The sequence below is a fragment of the Antechinus flavipes genome, chromosome 1 (genome assembly GCF_016432865.1).
Source record: "Antechinus flavipes isolate AdamAnt ecotype Samford, QLD, Australia chromosome 1, AdamAnt_v2, whole genome shotgun sequence".
NCBI classification, from domain to species: Eukaryota; Metazoa; Chordata; class Mammalia; order Dasyuromorphia; family Dasyuridae; genus Antechinus; species Antechinus flavipes.
The window spans coordinates 587,338,102-587,352,319 of record NC_067398.1 but is presented as its reverse complement, the minus strand read 5'-3'; the positions used below and the strand labels follow the sequence as shown (position 1 = coordinate 587,352,319).

The window sequence follows — 14,218 nt, the reverse complement described above, 5'->3', positions numbered from 1 at the left end:
ATCTGATTTTGGGAAAGAGATGAAATGGTGGGGGGGAATAATTCCTCAAGACAATTTTTTCATGACTTTAACAATAGTTTACATACATTTAGCCTCTTATTAAAAGGTGCATGATTTATATTTTAACATGTTTAACATACATTGGATTATTTGCCATCTAGAGGAGGGAGGAAAGGGAAGAAATTTGGAACACAAAGTTTTTTTTTGCAAGGGTCAGTGTTGAAAAATTATTCATGCCTATGTTTTGAAAACAAAAAGTGTCAATAAAAAAAGAAAAAGAAAAAAGTGCATGATACATATTATTTCATTTGTTCTTCATGTTTTGAGGTAGTTGGTATGATTATCTCCATTTTACAGATGGGAAAGCTGAAGTTTAGACAAATATCTTGCCTGAGGTTACACAATTAGTGAATAGCAATGCCAGGATTTAAAGACAATCTTTAAATTTTCTGACCTGAAATCCAGAGTCTTCTTCAAGTAGAATGATACTAAGCTTTCTTAGCAGTCTATATGTGGCATTGCTTAGCTGTGTTATAAACCACACATACACATGTACACACATACATACACACAGGGTAGCTAGGCAGGGTTGATGGCCAACAGTTGCTTGGACAGAACTCTTTGAGACGGGTCATAAGATAATCATAGAATCATGGATTTAGGGGTAGACTTTTAATGTCATGAGATGGCACGGTACATAAAATACTGAACTGGAGTTAAGAAAACTTAAGAAAAATAGATATACCATTGCATTATAAAAAGAGCTGTGAATTAGTCTAACAGTTTGGAGAATAATTTGGAACTATGCCCAAAAGGCTATAAAACTGTGACCCAATAATACCATTATGACCCTTTGACCCAATAATATGACTATTAGATCTGTAACCCTTATTCAAAGAAATTCCCCAAAATTCAAAGAAAAATGAAAAGAATCTATAGGTAAAAATATTTATAGTAGCTCTTTTTGGTATTGGTAAAGATTTGGACATTCATGGAATATCTATCAACTGAGAAATGGTTGAACAAGTTGTATATAATTGTGATGGAATACTAATGTGCTGAAGAAATGAAGAAGTGGTTAGTTTAAGAAAAATATGAGAAGATTGCTAGAGTTCTCAAAGAATAAGTCTAAGGTAAAAAGTAGTAGCTAGCATATATATGGTACATTAATATTCACAAAATTCTTCTGGAGAAATATATGAGCTGAGGCAAAGTGAAGTGAGCAGAACCAGAACACTGTATATAATAACAGCGATATTGTAATGATAATCAACTGTGAAAGATACTACTTTGATCTATAAAATGATCCATCACAATTTCAAAGGACTCATGATGAAAAATGCTATCCAGCTTCAGAGGGAAGATGGATAAACTCTGCAGAATGAAGTATATTTTCTTTTGCTTTCTTCATTTTTCTTAGCTTTTTTTTTGTTTGTTTGTTTCTTTCACAGCATGGCTATTGTGGAACTATATTTTTCATGACTTTGTATGAAAATGGATATCATATTTCTTTCTTTCTCAATAAATAGAATGAAAGAGAATTTAGAACCAAAAAAAGCATTTTTAAAAGATTTGCAAAATTATTTACATATGGTTTTTTTTTTAATCCTACAATAACACTATGAAGGGAATACTGCATGTATAACCCCTGCCCTTTTCAAATGAGACTTAGTTTAAGTGATTTGACCATAGCTAGTAAAGAGCACAAGCAGAATTTGAATCTAGTCCTCCTTACTCCAAGTCAAGCATTATCCTAAATCATATTTTTTGTCTAATTGGAAAAAACAGTCTTTATCCTCATTTCAAATGTGGTGTGCTATGACCTATACTGTTATTCTCTACCCAATGGCTGCGTTCTTTCTATGAAAACAAAGCCTAAACTTACATAAAAATGAGAACAATCCTTTTCATGGTATGGAAAAAGTACAGGAATTTTAAGATTGACAAAGAAGTTTTCACAACCAGGGGTCAAGTAAATGGTTATTTATATTCATAATTTTCTGTGTTGAATTACACATAATCAATCATCAAGCATTTACTAAGCACCTACAATGTGTTAAGCACTATGTTATGCAAAATACTTTCAATAAACTTGCATTTTCTCTCCATTTTTGTAAACTAGGCAATCTACAAAATGGTTTCTTCAGTAATGAAAATGCCTGAAGATGAATCAACACCAGAGAAAAGGACAGAGAAGATTTTTCGTCAGATGGATACCAACCGAGATGGTGGGTTCAAGATTGCAATTTGTTGACTCAATCCTAAGTGTGCCTACTGATAGCCTACTGATAGGGAGGGTTGATTGGGTCCAACAGGAGAAATGGACCGTGAATGTTTGTGGCCAGACTTGAGGAATTTAAGACACAAACAAAGCCCAAAATAAGCCAAAAACTGAATATGGAAGTAGAAAGTGCAGTCTTGATTCCCTAATTGCAATCATATATGTCCTTCCAGAAAGGACATTTTCTATCTGAATTTTAGAGTTGGAAAGGATTTGTATATAGGAAAAATGGAAAGGGGAGAAGGCATTGACTTATTAAATTTTCCTGTTATGCCTTCATCAAAGGAAGCCTTTTTTTTCTTTTACCTTTGGGGAGGTGTTCTATGTCTTGATTTTAGTCGATGATGATTACATGCTGACTACTCAAATAAGTTTCTCTTTTTTCTCCTGATAAATGAACAGATTCATAGGGAAGAGTAGCTGAATGGGCTTGTTGTTGAAAGTGGGTGGGTAGAAACAGAAAACCCATGATAAATCTCTTGATTCTCTTTCTCCTAATCTGAGTCTCACCCTTAATCGAGAGATTTTTGGAGCTTTTTGGAGCAGATGATGCCTACCATGACTTACAGATCTTTCCCCCCACCTATGAGAGGTGCTCTATCAAAATCCAGCCCTCCACCCCACATATATACCATTCCATGATTTGTTACAGTATGTGCCCTGATCTTTTCTAGGACACTATTCTGTTTGCTTTTGAAATTGCTTTTCTTAGCTTTGCTTTAGACACAATTTTATTCTACCTAATAAATTGTGCAGAATCAAAAAGGATAACTAAACCAATAACTTATTTCCTTGCTACCTTAGCTTCTTAAAAAAAAAAAAAAAAAAGATGATGCAATGGATAGAGTGCTGAACCTGGAGTTAGGAAGACCTGAATTCAAATCCAGTTTTAATCACTTAATATCTTTGGCTCTAAACTGTCTGCCTTGGTTTTCTCATCTGTAAAATGGGGATAATAATAGCACCTACTTCCCAGGGTTGATTGCAATTATCAAATGAGATAATTTTGTAAAGCATTTTCAAACCTATAAGTATTCATAAATGCTTGTTACCATTATTAATTTCAAAAAGATTTGTAGCTTCCAAACACTCTCAGACTATAACCTAGGAGTAGTTCAGATTCTAGAAGGCCTTCTCCTTTTAACATTATAGACCTAGAGAGGCATGAACTCAGAGACTATCATTTCACTGATGAAGAAATTTAGACTCAGGGGATCCAGGCAGTGAGACTTATAGATTGAGAACTTTAAGGGACCTTAGAAGCCATTTGTTGCATCCCCTTATTGTTGAGATGAGGAAACTGAAACCTAGAAAAGTTAAGAGCATACAGTTAGAAATAGCTGGTAAATAGAAGAGCCAGAATTTGGACCAAGAAAAATGGATAGAGTGCCATTCCTGGAGTCAGAAAAACCTGAGTTCAAATCTGGTCTTAGATACTTATTAGCTGTGTGACTCTGGGCTTTAATCCTGTTTGCCTCAGTTTCATATAAAATGAGCTGGAGAAGGAAACAGCAATCAATCCAGTTTCTTTGCCAAGAAAACTCCAAATGGAGTTATAAAAAGTTGGACACCACTATACTGATCACAAATTTTCCACACTATGCACTATAAGGAGCAAAGCAGATTTTGTAATCTAGGTCCTCTCTCTCCAAATCTCTCATTCTGCTCTTTGGTACCTTTTGGAAAAGCCTAGATCAATCATGTCAAACTCAAGTAGAAATGGGAACCACCAATTCATAATAAGGACCTCTACAGACTGCATATTAGTTGTAAAATGTAATGTCCTTCAAGTGTTGTTGTATTTTTACTATTTTATTAAATATTTCCTGATTACATTTTGATCTTTTTTGGACTGCACCTGTTGCTGGGGATAAGGGTCTGCCAGTACCCAGTTTGATGCCTCTGGCTTAGATGAAAAGTTCCTTGTAATGAGCCTGTTAGAGACTCATTTTTTAGATTTTGAAGGGACCTGCATGCAGAAAAAATGAAAACAAAAAAGCATTGATTTATGAAACATTTCTCTTGTACATTCATCAAAGGGGGCCTTTTTTGACCTTTTCTCTTTGGAGAGGTGTCCTGTGTTTTGAATTTGGCCGAGTACATATTGATCAGTCAACTAAGCTGCCAATCTATGCTTTTGCTTCTTCTCTTGGTTGATGAATAGACCCATAGGGAAGAGCACCTGGAAGGGTTTGGAGCTGAAATGGAGGTAGGAACAGAAAACCTAGATAACAATAATAAAAAAATTCAAGAACCAAAAAAGACAAGGACTCTGATCAATACAAAAACAACTAGCCATAGTATCAGATGATGATAAAAGTATGTGATCCACTTTTAATGGAAAAAATATCTTGAAACATGGCCAATGTGGGATTTAGATTTTTTATTATGCATATATAAGGATTTAGTTTTTCTTTTTCTATTCTTTTTTTTAAAGAAAGCAAAGACAGAAGAAAGAGAAAATATAATGTGTGTTCATAAAAAAAAACTTTTAAATTAAAGAGGGACTCAGTTCATGTTTTTTTATACTTGAATTTCCTATTAGTTAAAATTATTCAGGTTGCTCATGGACAAAGATTTTCTTTTTGTTAATTATAGCTTTTTATTTACAAAACATAAACATGGATAATTTTTCAGCATGGACCCTTGCAAAACCTTGTCTTCAAACTTTCCCCCTCCTCCTTCTCCTACTCCCTCCCCTAGATGGCAGGTAGTCCAGTACATGTTAAATATGTTGAAATACATGTTAAATCCAATATATGTATACATATTTATAGAGTTATCTTGCTGCACAAGAAAAATTGAATCTAGAAAGAAAGAAAAAAATCAGAGAAGAAAAACAAAAATGCAAGGAAACAATAACAAAAAGAGTGGAAATGCTATGTTGTGGTCCACACTCATTTCCCATAATGCTCTTTCTGAGTGTAGCTGACTTTTTTCATTACTGAACAATTGGAATTGGTTTGAATCATCTCATTGTTGAAGAGAGCCATATCCATCAGAATTGATCATCGCATAATCTTATTGCTGCTGTATATAATGATCTGGTTCTGCTCATTTCACTTAGCATCAATTCATGTAAATCTCTCCAAGCCTGTCTGAAATCATCCTGCTGGTCATTTTTTACAGAACAATAATATTCCATAACATTCATATACCACAATTTATTCAGCCATTCTCCAATTGATGAGCATCCATTCAATTTCCAGTTTCTAGCCACTACAAAAAGGGGTGACACAAACATTTTTGCACATGTGGGTCCCTTTCCCTTCTTTAAGATCTCTTTGGGATATAAGCCCAGTAGTAACACTGCTGGATCAAAGGGTATGCACAGTTTGATAACTTTTTGAGCATAGATCCAAATTGCTCTCCAGAATGGTTGGATTTGTTCACAATTCCACCAACAATGTATCAGTGTCCCAGTTTTCCCACATCCCTTCCAACATTCGTCATTATCTTTTCCTATCATCTTAGCCAATCTGACAGGTGTATAGTGGTATCTCAAAATTGTCTTAATTTGCATTTCTCTGATCAATAATGATTTGGAGCACCTTTTCATATAGTTTCAATTTCTTCATCTGAAAATTATCTGTTCATATCCTTTGACCATTTATCAATTGGAGAATGGCTTGATTTCTTATAAATTTGAGTCAATTCTCTATATATTTTGGAAATGAAGCCTTTATCAGAACCTTTGAATGTAAAAATGTTTTCCCAGTTTATTGCTTCCCTTAAAATCTTGTCTGCATCAGTTTTGTTTGTACAAAAACTTTTAAAATTAATAAAATAAAAAATTTTCCATTTTGTGATCAATAATGATCTCTAGTTCTTCTTTGATCACAAATTCCTTCATCCTCCACAAGTCTGAGAGGTAAACTATTTTATGTTCTTCTGATTTATTTATAATCTCATTCTTTATGTCTAGATGATGAACCTATTTTAACCTTATTTTGGTATGCGGTGTTAAGTGTGGGTCAATGCCTAGTTTCTGCCATACTAGTTTCCAATTTTCCCAGCAGTTTTATCAAATAGTGAATTCTTATCCCAAAAGCTGGGGTCTTTAGGTTTGTCCAACACTAGATTGCTATAATTATTGACTATTTTGTCCTGTGAACCTAACTTATTCCACTGATCAACTAGTTCTATTTCTTAGCCAGTAGCAAATAGTTTTGATGACTGCTCCTTTATAATATAGTTTTACATCTGGTACAGGTAGGGCCACCTTCATATGATTTTTTTTATTAGTTCCCTTGAAATTCTTGACCTTTTGTTCTTTCAGATGAATTTGGTTGTTATTTTTTCTAGGTCAATAAAATAGTTTCTTGGGAGTTTGATTGGTATAGCACTAAATAAATAGATTAGTTTAGGTAGTGTTGTCATCTTTATTATATTCGCTCGACCTATCCAAGAGCACTTAATATTTTTTCAATTGTTTAGATCTGACTTTGTGTAGAAAGTATTTTGTAATTTTGCTCATATAGTTCCTGATTTTTCCGTAGCAGATAGGTTCCCAAATATTTTATACTATTGCAGTTATTTTAAAAAGAATTTCTCTTTATATCTCTTGTTGTTGGATTTTGTTAGTGATGTATAAAATGCTAATATTTATGTGGATTTATTTTGTATCCTGCAACTTTGCTAAACCTCTAGTTCCTTTTTTATATTATATTTATTAATATATTTATATTATAACAATAAAATCAAATTCTACATGCACTCTCTATGTATACCCATAATAGAAATACAGTTCAAGAATTCTCTTTTACCTTTTTATGCTTCTCTTGAGTCCTATTTTTGGAGGTCAAAATTTTTGTTTAGCTCTCTTTTTTTCATCAGAAATACATGGAATTCACTATTTCATTGAATATCCATCTTCTTCCCTGGAAGAAAATGCTCAGTTTAGCAGTTAGTTTTAGTCTATCTGTCTATAATGAGAGCTCCCTTTGCCTTTTTACTCATTAAAAAAAAAAAAAGTTGAACTTAAGATGAGTCTTCCTGACTTTAGGCCCTGCACTGTATCCATTGAATGACCTAGCTGCCTGTGCAAAAAGAGATTGCTTTACAAATCTCAAAGTGTGTTTATTATTGGATGCATTCCAAGTTCCTTTGCCTTTTGATATGTCAGATTCCAGGCCCTTCAACCCTTTAAGGTGGAAGCTGCTAAATCCTGAGTAATGCTTATTGTGAATCCTCAGTATTTGAATTGTTGGTTTTTTTTTTTCCTGGCTACTTGTAATATTTTTTCCTTGGTTTGATAGTTCTGAAATTTAGCCATGTCCTTGGAGGTTTACTTTTGGGGTCTCTTTCAGGAGGTGTTCGGTGAATTCTTTCAATGGCTATTTTACCTTCTGATTCTATGACATCTGGGCAGTTCTCTTTGATGAATTTCCTGAAAAATAGTGTCTAGGTTCTTTTTTTCATCATGATTTTCAGGGAGTCCAATAATCTTTAGTTTATCTCTCCTAGATCTATTTTTCCAGGTCTGTTGTTTTCCCAAATAGGTATTTAGCATTTTTCTATTTTTTCATTTTTTTTTGTTTTGCTTGACTGATTCTTGATGTCTTGATTTCCATTTGTTCAGTTCTGATTTTTAATGAATTATTTTCTTCATTTACTTTTTTTACTTCTTTTTATATTTGTTCAATTGAGTTTTTAAATGAGTTGTTTTGTTCTGTGGAATGCTTTTTTCCATTTCACAAAATTTGTAAGTAGTTATTTTCTTTTTCTAATTCACAAATTCTGTTTTCCTGGGAGTTCTTTACCTTTTCCAGCTCACATATTCTGTTTCTCAGGGAGTTGTTTTCTTTTTCTAATCTATCTTTTACTGAGTTATATGCCTTTTCCAAACTCTCTTGCAAAGCTTTCATTTCCTTTCCCCATTTTTCTTCTAGCTCTCTTTTAAGATCCTTTTTAATTTCTTCTAGGAGAGCCTTGTGTAGTGGGGACCAGGTTATATCACCCTTTGGGCTTCATTTGGAGACAATGTGCTTTTAGTCTCCTCAGGTTTTGAAATCTGTTCTCTTTCACTAGAGAAGTTTTAGTCTATATGTCTATAATGAGAGCTCCCTTTGCCTTTTTACTCATTAAAAAAAAAAAAAGTTGAACTTAAGATGAGTCTTCCTGACTTTAGGCCCTGCACTGTATCCATTGAATGACCTAGCTGCCTGTGCAAAAAGAGATTGCTTTACAAATCTCAAAGTGTGTTTTTTTTTCTTTTTTTTTTCCCCAGAGTATCCTTCCAGAATCTCAGCTATTACCAGATTTAAATCCCCACATTCACTGCAAGTATTTGTATACTAAATGCATAAATTATTTAATCCAGTCAGCTTCTCAATATGCAACATTTTCTTATTTGAGCAGGAGAGAGGGACTAATGACTTTGAGTAAACCCACCATGGTGACCTTTGTCAAAAGGATCTTTTTTTGTGTTTCCAGCAGCCCTACAATTTCAGGCTTGGCATCAGGAAGGCCAGGTCATTATTGAAAAGGCATAAAACAGCACCCCTAGGCATTGTTGTCGTCCCTATTCCTATAATACTTTTCCTCCTCTGCTCTGAATTTGGACCTTCCTGATTTCCTTAAGTCTCAACTAAAATTCCATGTTCTACAGGAAATCTCCCCCAAATCCTCTTAATTCCAGTGACTTCCCTTTGTTATTTCTTATGTAGCTTGTGTATAGCTTGCTTTAATATGTTTATTTCCATGTTGTTTTCTCCATTAGATTTTAAGTTCCTTGAGGGCAGAAATTCTTTTCCTTTTTTTTTTTTTTTTTTGGATGGGAGCAGTACCTCTAAGTTTAGCATACTTCTAGAAACATAATAGGTGATTTAATAAAAGTTTATTGATTAACTGATAGAACAGTGGGTGGGAATATATAGCAAAGCTTCTTAAATCATGATGGGATTGTGTAACTGAAATGTGGGTATTACAAAATTATGGTTTTTTATCAGTAAATGTTTGATTTGTATACCTACTTCATATACCTATATACCCAGAGTTACATAAAAATTTTGGGGGCAAAAAATGGAATCATGGGTGGAAAAGTTTAAGAAGCGCTGGTGTAAAAGTACCAGGATGACTATGAGGTAAAATCTGTTACTTTCTCACCTAATATTTTCTTTTTATTTTCCAGGCAAACTTTCCCTGGAAGAATTCATTCGAGGAGCTAAAAGTGATCCCTCCATAGTGCGCCTCCTGCAATGTGACCCTAGCAGCGCAGGCCAATTCTGAACCCCATTTCCATTGTCTGGATGAATTCTATAGAGCTGCTTGTTTTTTTTCTTTTTTCTTTTTTCTTTTTTTTTTGCCAAACATTGGTGGTGATGTTGCCTCTGTATGGCCAGATATTCCTTCTTCTGTGACACTTTTTAGCTTCTTTTGTGGATGTGTTCATGGGAATGCCAATCGCTCTCATATGCTTGTCAAGAGCATGGACAATACTGTTCTACACAGATTTTGTAGTGTTCATTGTTTTGAGAGTTTTTTATTATTATTGTTGTTATTTTGATTTAACATGTCTGTCCTTAAAACTAAGGATCATGGATGCCAGTTTAAAAAGTATATGACCCTGGAGCATCATGCCTGGGGGCTCTACAAAATTTAAAGGGTATTTTAAAAAAATACAAAAAAAAAGAGATTTAAAAAAAACTTCCCTGATGTCTATTGCTGAATATACTTAAGTGTTCCAAGTATAAATGTAGTTAAGGACTGTTCCCCAATAACAAGTTGTACCTTAGGCCCCATGCATAGCCACTGAACAGGCCTGAACAATCAACCCATGATGGACCACTTCCAGTATGGGCTGTAACTTCTAAGCTGTGAACATTACTAAGGATGAATGAGCAGAAAACAGGGGCAAGATGACTCAGCTGATTTTAAAAAACAAGTTTACACTAGTCAACATAGCTTTATTGAGGAAGTGAACAAAAAGCTCCCATAATCTCTTTCAAAACCAGGCCTATATTAGTCACTCTTTGTGTTAATAGACAAGAATGTTGTAAATATACAGTGATGGATAATGAAGACAAAACAGTATTCTGGAATGCTGACAAGAGATGCATGTATAATGAGACCTTGGGAAAAGGTGGTAGTGTTCTTCCAGTCTTACTGCAAAAGACTGTTTTTGTTTTTGTTTTGGTAGCTTATTGTGAGGTAAGCCAGCTCTAATGGATGTCTGATATTGTGTTTTGAAGTCATATATTCTGTCTGCACAGATGCGCCAGTCAATAGGTGTATTTTATGTATTTAAAAAAAAAACTACCAAAAGGGCCCAGTTCTTCGTTTTATGTTTCCAAGTAAAGGACAATTAGGAAAGGGAAGGAATTCAGATTTAGCAGAGATGGAAAACTTGGAATATTGCCAGGACCATAATCAATGAGAGTGGAAACCTAGTGCTTCTTTGATGCCTTGGAAAAGAAGAAAATGATAGTTGCACATGTCCTTGGGACTTCCAGAGCCTCAAATCTAAAATCTGTGACACTTTCTGAGATGCTCATCTTCCCAGGTCAGGGATGTCCCTGAAAGGCAATCTCCAGTATCTTTGGCTAGGGCAATCACCTAATTCTTTCAGGAAAGTATCTGAAAACACTGAAAAGGTGGGCAGAGGAATCCGGGGTAGTGATGGATGGGATAAAAACATGGGAGCTTTTGCCATTACCAAATACAACCAGAATCCTGATTTTGGTTCAGGAGTGATGCAAGTTCTCTACTCTTTCATGCAAACTATTAGTTAATTTAGATTTCAAATTAAGAATTTGAGTTTAACCCCAAGGCATTAAATATCAGTGAACAGCAGAGGAGGACTTCATTCTTCACACCAATTGACTGGTTAGTAGCTAGAGCTCTTGGGGAAAGACATCAAGCATGGCCCACCAAAGAGACAGGTTCCCAAGTCCAGCACAGACTGCCTCTATAACAGAAAGCAGAGGGCAAGCAGAGACATTGCATTTGGAAACATTAAGAAAAGCTATATCTAGGCAGCACAATGAGCACATAGAAATGAATGCCATCCTATATCATTAGCAATTCAAGAATCCATTCAAACTGGTAACCAAAAATAAAAAAATATATATCCAAATTCATGCAGCTGGTGGAAATGGGCTGAAAATCTCTGAATAAAACTTTCTCTGTATTGAGGGTATTTTAGCTAGATGGCTTTATATCCCACCTTGACCTCTTCTATGTGCCAGGTCACCACCGTCTAGTGGAGAGACAATATTCAAATAACTTTTTACAAATTAAAGAGAGGATTATTCAAAGATAAACTCAGAGGGAAAGCACTAAGATTAAAGAGAATCTGGAAATGCTCCCCTGAAGAAGATGGGAATTTAGCTGAGGCTTGGGAATCTAGAAGTAAGAAGTAAGCCCCCCATCGGATGAAGGACAACAAAAGGAGAAGATAGGAGAGGAGTAATATGTTGTTATGTGTCCTTCATTCTCAAAGAGGACCAGTGGCTGGAAATGTGGGAAGGGGTCAGATTTTGGAGGACTTTAAAAGTCAAACAGAAGATTTTATGTTTCTATTCTTGTTAATTTGATTATACAGTTTTCCCTTCTCCTTCATCCCAGCCTGGAGATTAAGATCAAATTAGATAATGGGTTTTAGATTGTTTTCCACTCAGAAATCTCCAAAGGTTTTCTCTAGTCTAGCTTTCTGTAAACTTTAAATCCTGTTGACGATTGAGTTTTATCTTTGAAAGGAAATTTACTCCTGCCTCACCAGAGCCCTTCCCTGAGCTTTATTTTCATGATTTTGCAGAAGTTGATGTTTTTCCTTCCTTCTCCAAGAGGACCATAATATGCAAATGAATTGGATTTGAGTGATGGAGGACTGTTCACTGTCTCCTTTCTCATTTTCCCCAGATCAGGATGACTGGAGATGGCCCTGGATGAAATGGGAAATTTTGGCCTTTTTAAGTTAAGGTCTTTAACAGTCTCAGTTTGATTGAGGCAACTGCCCAATCAGTGATTAGGGCTTCTCCAGAAGTACTTGTGGATCAATGAATGTGTTTCTTTTTTTTAGTTTCTAGTTATGAATCAATGAATGTACTTGGCTCTTGTAACTCTCCTTTCCAATTTCTTCCTATTCCTCTGACTCCTCTGAATCAGAAAAAAAAAAAAAAAGCTAAGAATCATCATTGAAGGCAAGGATATACCGGAGAAAGACTCCTACTCTCTCAGAATCCAGGGCCTCACCATTCCTTCCCCCCAAGTACCTACTACCTTCTACCCCCTGCCTATCGAGAACAGGGAGATAATATTCCTCCTATACCCTTTTGCCTTTCAAAGACCAGTTAAAGAAAATGGCCAAACTTCTAGTAAATAAATACAGAAAGGCTTGTTTTCTACATAGACTTGATCTAGTGCCCCGAGGATCTGACACACATTAGCTGAGAGCCTTTAGAGAAATCATTTGCCTCTTTGTACTCTAAGCAATCCTCTTCATAATCTAAGTTATAGAGAAAGTGCCGGCTTGCAATGGTAAAGGGCGATTCCGTTCTGAGAGTTCCCTGTATTAGTAAAATCATAGATTTAGTTCCTATTTATATCTCTGTTTCTACAGAGAACTCATTGGAAGGGGCTACCAAAGAATAGCTTCTACCTTCAATGTAGCTTTCAACTCTAGCCACAGTGACCCCAAGTGAGGGGTGGGAGGACATTGAGGGAGTAGGGTTGACCCAAGAATGTCTGAAATAGAGCTGGCTCCCTCCCACTCACCTCATTGTATACTGAACAGAAACCCTCAGAGAAGGGATGGGATTTGTTAAATGCCTTTGGCAATGCCCTTCACTCAATTGCCTCTGCCCTAAGAAAGACCTGTTTCTGTACAGAGATGTAGTTAAGATAATAAAGCACTTGTTGGGGAATGAATACCACTTGCCCTAGCTTTCATTATGGAGGATCCTTGGTAGCCTTGCCTGGTTTAAGAATTACAGAACCTAAAACTTCTATTGTTTTTTTTTACCTTGGAGAGGACATGATCAAATCAATTGGACTTTAAAAGAGATGATTGAAAAGGTCTAGGTTGTGCCTCCTTGGCCACAGACTCTTACTAAATTGCAATTTTTTTTCTTCCAATGAAAGCCAGTGCTGGAGGGCAGAGTATGGTATCTCAGCTATACAGTACAGAAATAACTGGACATGTGGTGATTGGGTACACTCAACCAAATGTATTGAAATCATCTTCTCCCTTGCTTGCCACTGATTATTTCTGTTGTTCACATGGATTATATTTTTCCTTCTCCATCCCAGAAGCTACCAGTCAGTACTGTATGTAGTTTAATCCAAAGGATTTAATGCAAAGGAACTGTGTTAAAGGAACATCAGCATATTGAAGCCTACTAGATTTTGTTCAATATTTCTGCAAAATAACATCGAGTCCTGGAATCTCTGGAAAAGGAAAATGTCCAACCCAAAATAAAGATGATGTATGATGTTTGAGGGACTGGAATAAAATGGCTTACAACTTGAAGGATTCCAAAGAGTGCTGTAGCTTTACTCATGAGGTGGGGGGAAGGCGGGGAAAGGATGAGTCAAAGAGTGTCTCATCAGCATTATCTAACAGTTTATTTGCCACTAATGGATTCAACTAAACTGGTAGTTGCAGATCGCCTCACTGAATTGGCACTGCATCCATAGATGTGTAAATCTCAGCTGGCAAGGATGCATTTTTGCAGTAAATAAAACCATCTAAAATCTGTGATTCAAAACCCATTCCCCTGAATTAACCCTGATATCTCCATCTTCCTGAGCAAAATGCTAATATTTCCATCAGAGGGTGATAGGGACAAGTCAGTACCAGCCAGTTCACTACCTATGATCTACATGGAAGAGGAAGAATCATCTGGTTCTTATGAATTTGAGTGCTACTTCTATTTGCCTTTCTAAAAGAATGGATGGGGGGAGGCTGCATGGCACAATGCTGACCTTGGAGTTACA

The 14,218-nt window shown here is 35.6% G+C and overlaps 1 protein-coding gene across 2 annotated transcripts in view; it reads left to right on the top strand.

The window, feature by feature from the left end:
* NCALD (neurocalcin delta) overlaps positions 1-13,754 on the top strand; it is a 413,773-nt gene extending 400,019 nt beyond the window's left edge. For both annotated transcript variants that reach the window (XM_051970948.1, XM_051970947.1), the window contains 2 exons: positions 2,123-2,228; positions 9,414-13,754. In XM_051970948.1, the coding sequence (XP_051826908.1) occupies positions 2,123-2,228; positions 9,414-9,511 (204 nt within the window). In that variant the 3' untranslated portion in view covers positions 9,512-13,754. The remainder of the gene's footprint in view (positions 1-2,122; positions 2,229-9,413) is intronic.
* Positions 13,755-14,218: the final 464 nt, after the last annotated feature.